The sequence below is a fragment of the Gracilinanus agilis genome, chromosome 6 (genome assembly GCF_016433145.1).
Source record: "Gracilinanus agilis isolate LMUSP501 chromosome 6, AgileGrace, whole genome shotgun sequence".
NCBI lineage: Eukaryota > Metazoa > Chordata > Mammalia > Didelphimorphia > Didelphidae > Gracilinanus > Gracilinanus agilis.
In genome coordinates this window covers 271671286-271682560 of record NC_058135.1, presented here as the reverse complement: position 1 = coordinate 271682560, position 11275 = coordinate 271671286, and the positions used below count along the sequence as shown (strand labels likewise).

The 11275-nt window shown below is 50.9% G+C and overlaps 1 protein-coding gene across 1 annotated transcript in view; it reads left to right on the top strand.

The window, feature by feature from the left end:
• Positions 1–11080: 11080 nt before the first annotated feature.
• LRP4 (LDL receptor related protein 4) overlaps positions 11081–11275 on the top strand; it is a 56942-nt gene continuing 56747 nt past the window's right edge. Inside the window, exon 1 of the mRNA XM_044681863.1 lies at positions 11081–11204. Coding sequence (XP_044537798.1) covers positions 11081–11204 — 124 coding nt within the window. The remainder of the gene's footprint in view (positions 11205–11275) is intronic.

Sequence of the window (11275 nt, the reverse complement as noted above, 5' to 3'; positions counted from 1 at the left end):
TGGCCTCAGACTAGCTATGTGACCCTGGCCAAGTCACTTAACCCTGTTTGCCTCCCTTTCCTCATCTGGAAAATGATATGGAAAAGGAAACGGCAAATCACTCCATTATCTTTTCCAAGAAAACCCCAATGGGGTGACAGAGAGTCAGACACGAATTAAATGACTAAACAGCAATGAATTTCCTGAAAGCAAGTCAGGAAACTTGGTCCACTCCAGACCATAATTCCCTTTATGAAAACAAAATCTGAATATAGTTCGTCAGCTTCAGAACTCGGCTCCTCGAAGGCCAGGGGTCTTTTGCTTTCGTATTTGTATCTCCAGGGTAGGATAGCACAGTGCTTGGCACTTGGTGAGCCCTTACTACATGAATGCTTTTCTATTCATTCATTCATTCACTCCACTCATTCCTTCATTCCTTCCTTCTCCCGGCTTCAGGGAGCATTTAGTTTCATCCCCTTCATTTCACCGCTGAAGAAACAGAGATTTCAGTGAAATGATTGCCTCCGGGTCACCGAGGGGCCGAGCCAGGATTGGACCTGAGCTCTCTCCCTCCAAACCCAGCCCTTTCTCTCCTCCATCACAGCTCCTTCTGCTGTGCCATGGTCTCTTGGGAACTAGGGCTCTTGCATCGTGACAGTGAGTTTAGGGGAAAACTCTCCCCACTGTCCTGCCTTGCTGGCATCTTTCCAGCCTCCTCCTATAAGAGGCCTGTCCCGTGTTCCCCACGGATAAAGCCTTCCCTCCGCTGTGGCCCCCCATTTACTGTCTCTGTCTTGTATGTGGATAGCAGTTAACACGTTAGACTGGGAACTCTCCGACCACCGGGACCTGCCTTTACCTCTCTTCTCGGGGCTTAGCCCAGCACCTGGTGGGCTGTAAACTCCTAAGAAATGCCCATTGACTCGTTCCATGGCAACCGAAACTGGCTCATTGTGATCTGTGGCTCCCCGGAGCATCCTGGCATCCCTAACCAAAGCAGGAGCTCTTCTAGAGATCTGCTTTGGGGGGAAACCCTGGACGTGGAGGGGAAACGGTACTGGGGTGAGCAGGCAGGGCTCGGTTTGTGAGGGGCTCCGCTACGAGGATCCCCGAGAGTCTGGAAGGGGGTGAGCCTCTTGCCTTTCCCCCGCCTGCCCGACTCCCTCGAGCATCGGGCCTCGGCGCTCCGAGCTGCCCCGGCCAGTGCTGCTTTCATCCTGGCTCTCCTTTGGAGGTCGCCCGACCCTTGGCAACCCTCTTCACCCAGGGATCACTGAGTTGATCCCTCCCTCTGATGCTTTCTGCCTCGGGCCCCTTGAACCCGTCCCATAAACCTCTGAGTTTCCCTTTGCTCATTTGGAAAATGACAGGGTTGGACTCGTTGGCTTCGGAGGGTCTGATTTGCAATCGTCTGACCTCAAAGAAAGCCCCCAGCTCCTTGCATTTCAGCCCATCATCTCTTTGTTTCCTCCCGTTCACTTGGGGGCCGGTGATGGGGACTCGCTTTGGCCTTGGCCGTAACCAAGAGCCGCCACAGGGGCTGCCCGTCCGCCCGCCCGCCCGCCGCAGCCTCTCCGCTGCCGCCCGTTTCCTGGCTTCCTGGCGCTGTCTGGCTTGGACTCCATTTTCTTGGTCTTCTGTGTTTTTGATTTAGAGAAAGTAAACATCCTCGGTTGCCCCTGGGTACCTTTGAAACCCATTGGGAAGAGATTGATTTTCTTTTACACCGAGAAATCCTTGCACCAGACATCTGTCAAAATAACTCTGAGGGCTTTGGAAGTCACCCCCCACCCCACGCACGTGCACAGGATGGGGTGGGGGGACCTGCGTACCCCACCCCAGGCCGACACGCTTAAGGGGACCTTGGAGGCTGCAGGTGGGAACCGGGGAGGCCTCCTCTCTGGGGCTTGCTGCAAGCCCCAACTTGGCCAGTGGGGACTTCCCCCCTCCCACCCCCAAACCTCTGTGCAGAGCTGGGGATCAGAACTGGGATCAAAGCCTGAAACAAAAGACCCGGGGAGAAAAACCTCCCATCTGGCCCCAGAGGCAGCCACACAAAGGTGCTGCATAATTTATCACCGAGAGTTTGCTGGGATCTTGGAGCTCCTGGCTCCCACCGAGCCTTTGGGGGGGAGCCTCCCCCTTTCTCCATCCGTGAAGGGCAGGGAGGTTCCAGCCCCTGCTGCTGGGAAAGACACCTGATTGGAACACCAAGTGGGGGAGGAGATGGAAAGGGAGTTTGAGCCCCAAAGCTCGGGGATGCTCCTCGGCCCCAGAAACCTCTGTCTCTGCCAGGCCCCTGTGGGGTTTTCTCTCCTATGGGGCAGTGGATGGTGAGCCCAGCGCCTCACTCCCATGGATGGAGCCCAAGCGGCAACGGCAGCCAGCTGCAGATTTGGCTCCTGGGAGGTAGAAACCAAATGGGGGGTGCCAAGGAATTCTATCCATAGGCAAGAGAAAAATCGAGAGGGGAATCCGCCCTGTCCGGTCCCATTTTTCTTGTTCTTTCTGGCAGCTCAGTAAGGGAGGGAATTTCAGCTACCAGGCTTAGAGGGAAGGTAGAAAGTGACTGCAGAGAAAAGTCATGGTGCTTTTTCCAAGAGGCGGTGCACTGGAGCGAATAGCACCTCAGACCCGAACTCAGGAGGATCCGAGTGTGAATCCCAACTGAAGACACTAGTCATCCAGGACCCAAGTCACTTATTCTCTCTGCAACTCAGTTTTCTCATCTATAAAATGGGTATAATTATAGCATCTCCCTCTCGGGGAGGGTTCCTCTCATTTCTATTCAACAAACATTTATGGAACATCTGCTATTTTGTAGCTCTGGGCTATAAAGACCAAAAAACAAAGAAAACAAACAAACAAAAAAAACAAGAAAAGAAAGCAAAACTCTTGCCTGTTGGCCTTGGATAATTCACTTAACCTCTCTAGCTTCTCCAAATGAAGTTGAGTTGAGAGGCAGCTGGGTGGTTTAGGAGATAAAAGGAGGCCCCTCAGATGGGAGGTTCTGGATTAAAGTCTGGCCTCAGACAAAGTCAGCAGGCAGCTGGGATGCGAAGGCCTGGGGAGGAGGGCGGCAAAGGTCCCCTGAAGGGGAGGGTCTTTAAGCTGACTCTGAAGGAAGGTAGAGAGGGAAGAAGAAGAGCTTTCCAGGCCAGGTGATGGTGGCCTTCCTAGGGTTCACAGCCAGCTCTTGCCTTCTTCTCCCTGAGCCTTCCTTCATCCGGGCTGAGCATCTCTGGTTCCTTTAGCCAACCTGCACAGGTGAGCCACCCTCCTCCGTTATCCTTTTCTGGATGCTCTCCTGCTGGTTAGCATCTTTTCCCCCAATTCTTATGTCATTTGGAGCTTTTAGCCTCCCCCCACCCCACCCAGCTCCATCTCTGGCCCGAGCTCTTCACAGCTGAGACCCGGGAAAGGAAAGGAGCTTCTAGAGGAAGCCTTGAACCCAGCCCAGGCCAACAAATAAGGGAAGAAGGTAGAGGACACTCCAAAACCAACCAGCAGCTGGCTTGTCAGGCTCTGCCATTTTGTAAAATGACAAGAGTGGGTCTTAGTCTCCCACTTCCTCTCTCCCTTTCCAGAGAAGTGGTAATGATCATTGCCAAGGCATAGTGGTAGCTCTGGAGGGACTCGAGAGTAAACACTTCATTTTATAGGTGGGGATGAGAAATCTGAGGCCCAGAGAGAAGTGACTTACCCAAGGTCACACAAAGTGTCAGAATTTGAATTCAGAGCCTCTTGCCTCCAAGCCTGTTGCTGATTCCCATAGCACCATATTGCCTTTCATTCCTTTTTTCCCAGAAAGAAGAGAATTGTGTAGGCCATATCTAGAGGCCAACCCAGCGAGGTTTAGCGGGGTTCTTTATCGGACTGGCTTACAGGGGGCGAATTTTCAGCCAGAACTAATTGGAAATTACGTAGTAATCCAATAAAGATTTTAAAAAGGCCCATTGCATGGCATATCCTGGCAATACAAAGGCATTGATGAAATTGCTCATGCCCTCAAAAAGCTTCCTTTTTATTGGTTTCTCACATCACAAGGGGGATGAAGGAAACCCCCATCTCAAAAAGAAATCAAGGGTCATGGAAGCATTTGGGGGTCTCATGGTTGACCTAAGTGTCACATTAATCAAGGCAGTGAGGTACGCTCAACAATGGGGCTTTTTAAAGCCCTTACCTACTATCTTGGAACCGATCCTGAGTATTCCAAGGCAGAAGAATGGTAAAGGCCAGTCAGTTGGGGTTGTGACTTGCCCAGGGTCCCACAGCTAGGAAATATCTAAGGTAAGATTTGAACCCAGGACCTCTCATCTCCAGGCCTGACTCTCTATCTGCTGAGCTGCCTAGCTTCCCTGAACAATGGATTTTGGGAAGCGGAGGCCCTGGGTTCAAATCCTACCTCTTCCACTCCTGCCTGTGCGGCTTCGGACAATTCACTTAAGGACTCCTGCCTTAGTTTCTCCCTTTCAAATGAGGGTGAATTGATCAGATGATCTCTAAGGTTCTGTTTAGAGTTAAGCCTTCCATACCAGCTGGGCCTTCTGATCACCTTGTGGTCCCACAGCACTCCTGAGCTCATCTCGAGTTCCATTTGGAAAAGCTCTTTGGGAACTTTCTCAGAGAGAACTATTCTTTGGCTGCTGTCCGTTTTTAAGCTATTAAGTAGGTCAAGGGATGCCTAGAGTTGGTGATCTCCTGGTCTCTGGGTGTGGGTCTGGGTCCCTTTCTTGTTAAGAAACTTGACCCTTCCCTTTGCTCCCACGAAGGATGTCAGAGCTGGGAGGGAGGGACCCCAGGAGCTGTCTTGCCCAGCCTCATACCCCCATTTTCCCTTCCCTTCCCTTCCCCTCCCTTCCCTTCCCTTCCCTTCCCTTCCCTTCCCAGAACCTGAAGCTCAAAAAGGACAAATGACTCGTTCAAGGTCACACTCGTAGAAAATTGGCCCAGATTTTCTGATTCTAAATCCTTTTCTCTTTTTACTGAGGGTGGAAGCACCACTTCTTCCTGACGCAGTCCATTCCACTTCTTGACAGCTCTTCCAGGACGTTTTTCTTTACATCGAACTGAAATCTGCCTCTCTGAATCTTTCTCCCATTGCTCTTGGTTCCGCCCTCTAGGGCCAAATAGAACAAGTCCTCTCTGTGCCCCATGGGAGCCCCTGAAATGCTGGATGGCAGTTACCAGGGACTGATTAGACCTTCTTGTCTCCAGGCTAAACAACTCCAGGGAATTCTGCCCTTGACCATCCTGGTCCCCTTCTTCTTTTTGCCCTCTAACTTACCCGTGTCCTTCCTAAAACATGATCCAAGAAGTAACCCCAGTGCTCCAGATGTGGCCCCACCAGCACAGAGGAGAGCCAGAACGCCACCTCCCTGAACCCAGATCTTGGCCCTCTCTCGCTCTTTTTAAAAAAATAACCCTTACCTTTCATCTTAGACTCAATGCTATGCATTGTTTCCAAGGCAGAAGAGCTAGGCAGAGGGGGTTAAGTGACTTGCCCAGAGTCATCCAGCTAGGAAGTGTCAGAGGCCAGCTTTGAACCCAGGACCTCCTGACTCTAATCCTGGTGCTCTATCCACCGTGCTACCTGGCTGTTTCTGGTACTTGAGCTTTAAAGGGAATGAAAGTCTTTGAGGAAAGTAGAAGAGAAAAGTAAGAGTGTTCCAGGCACAGAGGGGAGAGATGGAATGCCATCTGGCATCCTGTGTGTGAGCAAAGGGAAGGGGCTCAAGCTTCCTAACAATAATGGCATGTATGGGAAATGGTGAATAGACCAGACTATGAGGGACGGCCGTGTGCCATCAGCCTGAAGACAGATGGGAGCTAGATTCTGGAGAGCTGAAATGCCAAGCAGAAAACTGTATTTGTATTTTATCTTGAAAGCAATGGAGGACCAGCATGGTTTTTTGAGCAGTTGGAAGGACATGATCAGACCCTGTGCTTTATGGAGGATTGTTCTAGAGGGGGGAGCCTGGAGGCAAGAGGTGAAAAGAGCCTGACCAGGGTTCGAGTAAAGAGAAGGCGAGGGATGCGAGAGATATTGAGAGAGGAGAATCCAGAAAGCTTGGCAACTGATTGGTTACAAGAGTTGAGAGAGAAGAGAATTGAGAATGACTCTGAGGTTGTCAACCTGTACAACTGGGAAGGCAAATGGTACCCGTGGTGGAAAATCAAGGAATTAGGAAGAAAGGTGGGGTTTTATCGTTTAGTGCTTTTTCAGTAGGGTCTGCCTTTTTTGTGATTCTATCTGAAGTTTTCATAGCAAAGATATTTGAGTGGTTTGCCCTTTCCTTCTCCAGCTCTTTTTATAGAGGAGAAAACGGAGGCAAACCAGGTTAAGTGACTTGCCTAGGGTCCCACAGCTAGATTGCCATTTCCTTCTCTAGTTCTTTTTACAAATGAGTAGCCAGAAGGAGGAACAAGTGTACTCATCCATGTCACATGCAGCAGAGAGAGAGAGCAAAAAGGATGAAAACTTCAAAAAAAAGGCCATTGGATTTAACAGGAAAGAGATCATTGCTGATGGGGATGAAAGCCAGATTGTCAGGCAGAAGGGAATAAGAGGGGCAGCTGGGTAGCTCAGTGGATAGAGAGCCAGGCCTAGAGACGGGAGGTCCTAGGTTCAAATCCGGCCTCAGACACTTCCTGGCTGTGTGACCCTGGGCAAGTCCCTTGACCCCCATTGCCTACCCTTACCCCTCTTCTAACTAGGAGCCAATACACAGAAGTTAAGGGTTTAAAATAAAAAAAAAATAATAATAACAGAAGGGAATGAGAGATAAAAAAAAGGGGAGACAACGAATCAGGATGTCTCTGCTTTTTATTTTTATTTTTTCAATTTCTCCCTGAAAGGGGAGAAATGGGACAGTCACTTGGGGGGAAGGTAACCTCAAATGACGGAGTTTTTTTTTGGGGGGGGGGAGTTGTTTTTTAAGGACCAGAGAGATCTGGGCATGTTGGAAGGCAGCAGATAAGAGGCTGTTGGATAAGGGGAAGCTGGAAATAAGAGAGAGAAGAGGCAGACGACCAAAGGAGCAGAGTTGTGGGACAGACAGGAGGAGATGGGACCGAGGCCACAAGGAGAGATCTTGGCACTGGCTAGAAGAGCCTCCTTATGCTCTGAGACGGGAGCAGAGGGGCAGAGCCTGGGGGAGGGGTGATCTGGAAGGGTGGCACTGCAGTGGAGAGGGAGCTTGGGACAGATGGCCTACTTTTCCTAAACCGAACCTAAAGCATTGGCATGAAAAGCCACCAGCCCCAGCCTCTGCCAGAGCAGACACTCAATAAAGGCTTTGGGGAGTGTATTGACTTATCTTTACATAGGAGGAAACGTTCACTTTTTCTCTAAACTGGAGCCCTGAGGAATGATTAAGGACGGATGAATCCAAGGGCACAGGACGTTTCCAGAACAGCGTGTCAAGAAGACTTTTCCTGGCCAGATGACACGATAACAGCGAGGAGAGCTAACATTTACACAGGCCTCTTTAAAAAAAGAAGCCCTTCCCTGTCTGTCTGAACGTCCGTTCTGAGACAGAAGAGTGGCGAGGACGAGGCCACCCGGGATATCTCGTTAGGAACGCATAGATTTTGAGGCCAACAAAAAAACGAATGAACAAATGAACCCCCGAGTGGGCATCATTAATGGTTTAACAATCACATCCCCAAAGACCACTGAGGTTCTTTCCCAAGATTGTGTTAAAATGACAAGAGCTCACTTGCCCAGGATCACACCGCTAGGAAGTATCTGAGGTCAGATTTGAACCCAGGGCCTCCAGGCTTCGGATCGGATGGTCAATCCACTGGGCTACTTTGCTGCCCCCTTTGTAGCCCTTTAAATTGTGCAAAGTTCTCCCCCTCACGATGGAGACATAGAAACCCATACTCTATGAAACCCTTGACTTTTGGTCAAGGGAAGATAATAGGGATAGAAATATATCTGAGGGGCAGCTGGGTAGCTCAGTGGATGGAGAGCCAGGCCTAGAGACGAGAGGTCCTGAGTTCAAATCTGGCCTCAGACACTTCCCAGCTGTGTGACCCTGGGCAAGTCACTTGACCCCCATGGCCCACCCTCACCACTCTTCCACCAAAGAGCCAATACACAGAAGTTAAGGGTTAAAAAAAAAAAAGAAATATATCTGAGCATCCTAACTTGAATTTTAAAAATTCAAATAACCGCCCGCACTCTCTTTGTTTCACACCAGCATTTCTCATTCCTCTGATGGTTGTGATTTATTTATTTATTTATTTCGTTCTGGTTTCTCCACCCCAGTGTGGAAAATCCTTCTAAAGGTGCAGGCAGCTACCAGTCTGTAGAGTGCTCGAGCCTTGCCTCTAGTCCCACCTGTGTGTGCGGGAGGACTTGACCCCTCCGGGTCTCCCTGACTCCAAGGCTGACCCCCGGTCCCGGATCTCCTCGCTCGCTTCTCCTCCTAAGTCGAAGGGTTTGAATGATCCTCTATCATCTCAGTCAAAGCTCCAGTGAGAAATGAGGTTTTGCCTGCGCAGTGCACAGTTGGGGACCCCCAGAGATGAAATGGACGTTGTCATGGAGACCCGGCTTTTGTGTGTGCGCCCCATCGCTGTTTGCTGCCACCGCGTGACCTTCCCCAGGGCCGGCCACCGAAGGGTCAGGCCTGCCTCGGAATTCCCGATCAGAGGCCTGGCCAGGAAGTCAGTTCTGCCTGTCACATGGAACCGCTCCGTGTTTATTGTCCGTTATTCATCTCGGCGATTCCGAGCCCCCAGGGATGGGCCTGGCAGACATGGCTGAAGGTTGCTCCTCGCCATCCATCATGCTTTCCCCAGGTGTTCGCATACTCTTTTCTCTCCTCCATGCTTTCCCAGTGCTGGTGCTCATCATTCCCCCTTGGCCAGCCGCGTCTGACTCTTTGGGGCCCCGTGTGGGCTTTTCTTAGCAAAGATCCCAGAGTAGTTCACCATTTCCTTCCCCAGCTCGTTGTACAGATGAGGAAACGGAGGCAAACAGGGTGAAGTGGCTTGCCCAGAGTCCCACGGCTAGGAAGGTCAGTAAGTTTACTATGTATACTACTGGGGATTTTTTTTAATTTAGTCCCGTCAGTGTAGGGTGTTCCTGGCATGGAAGACCCTTCCACCATTGCATAGCAACAGCCCTTCTGCAATATAGAGTCTGTAGTCTTTGAGGCTGCAGCTGGGGGACTTTGTAGATAGAACACTGAACCTGCAATCAGGAAGACTTGAATTCAAACCTAGCCTCAGACACTGGCTGCATGACCTTGGGCAAGTCACGTTACCTCTGCTTGCCTTAGACCACTGGAGAAGGAAATGGCAAACCACTTCTGTATCTTTGCTAAGAAAACTCCAGAGTCACAAAGAGTCGGACAGGACTGAACAGCAAAAGCCTGGGAGGCTGATTTAGTGCCTGTTCAGGGGCACATGGCTGGACGGTGTGAAGAAGCAGGACTAAAACCCAGGGCTTCTGGGGTGCTGGGGATACACATTAAAAACCAAAGAATCGGGGCAGCTGGGTAGCTCAGTGGATTGAGAGCCAGGCCTAGAGACGGGAGGGAGGTCCTACGTTCAAATCCGGCCTCAGACACTTCCCAGCTGTGTGGCCCTGGGCAAGTCACTTGACCCCCATAGGCCCACCCTTACCACTCTTCCACCTAGGAGCCAATACACAGAAGTTAAGGGTTTTAAAAAAAAAACCAAAGAATCTCTTTCTTTGGAAAGCACACATTTAAAAAATTTTTTTATTTTTGTTGTCATGCAAAGCACACTTCCCTATTGGTCATTGCTGTAAGAGCAAAGTCCTACATCACCAAAAACCCCCCAATAAAACCATAAATACGCCGATGTGAAAGGTGACGCCAACAGTTCTTTCTCTGGAGGTGGGTGGCATTCCCTACCATGTCTTTCAAGATTGTCCCAGATCGGTGCATTGCTGAGAGGAGCCAAGTTTTCACAGATAACCATCATCCAATATTGCTGTTACTGTTTACAATGTTCTCCCAGTTCTATTTATTTTTGGGGCTCTGCATCCGTTCCTGCAAATCTTTCCAACTTTTCCTGAAGTCATCTTGCTTTACTGTTTCTCATGGCACAATAATAGTCCATCACCAACATGTATCACAGTTGGTTCAGCCATTCCCTGAAGGATGGGCATCCCCTCGGTTTCCAATTCTTTGCCATCACAAAAAGAGCTGCCATGACCATTTTTGTACAAGCCGGTCCTTTCCCCCTTTTTATTTTCTTTTTGGGATACAGACCAGTAGTGGTATCACAGGATCAAAGGGTAGGCACCGTTTATTATTTTTTTACTTTGGGCCCAATTCCAAATTGCCCTCCAGAAGGGTAGGACCAGTTCACAACTCCACCCACAATGCATTCGTGTCCCAATTCTGCCACATTCCTGAGGAGCACATTCTCCAGGGAGGCAGAAAGCACTAGTACTCCGGCAGGGATGGATGGAGGCAAAGGAGAGGATGCTCGGCGGCCACCTGAGGTGGGGCTGGGAAGTCCTCCATGAGCTGCACCTGGTAGGGAGGGAGGCTTCTGAAAGTCTCAGGCTGCCCACCTTATCAAGAATTTGAAGCAAGAAGGGGCAGCGAGCCGAGGTTCTTCCCATGATTCTTAGCCGAAGGGGCAGTGAGGTGGTTCAGTGGTTAGGGAGCCCTGCCCCAGACAGGAGGTTCTGGGTTCAAATTTAGCCTCAGACACTTGCTAGCTGTATGGCCCAGAGCAAGTCACTTAACCCCCACTGCCTAGCCCTTCTCTTCTGCCTCGGAACCGTTCCACAGGACTGGTGCTAAGACAGAAGGTGAGGGTTTAGAAAAGACTCGGAGTTGGGAGGAAAGTCCACCCGATGACCAGCCCTGGCCCCTGGAGCTAGGCTGGGTCATTGGCCAGCAGGGGAGCCCCTTCTAGGACCTGTGAATTCTCCACTGATACCGGCACGGGGAGAGCTAAAATCCCGCCCAGGCGATAGAGCTCTGCACCAGCTCTCTTTGGCTGCCGTGAACCGTGGGAGTGGGGGAGGGAGGGGCGGACTAGAGGCTAAGTGACTTGTCCAGGGTCTTGGAGCTCGAACGTCCTCTCTCATCGTCCCCTGAACGATATGTGGAGGAGAGGAGAGGAGGCTGCCTGCAGTGCCTCGGGGACCCAGGCGGCAGCGGGAGCTTGGGACGGGACCGAGGAGTACGTGCAAATGTTTGGCTGGGGCCCCGGGGCCAGTGCCGACCGTAAGGAAGGAAGGAAGGAGGGGGGTCGTGGTAGGTAGGGGGCCGAGGAGTGGCCCCACCCCTGCCCCCAT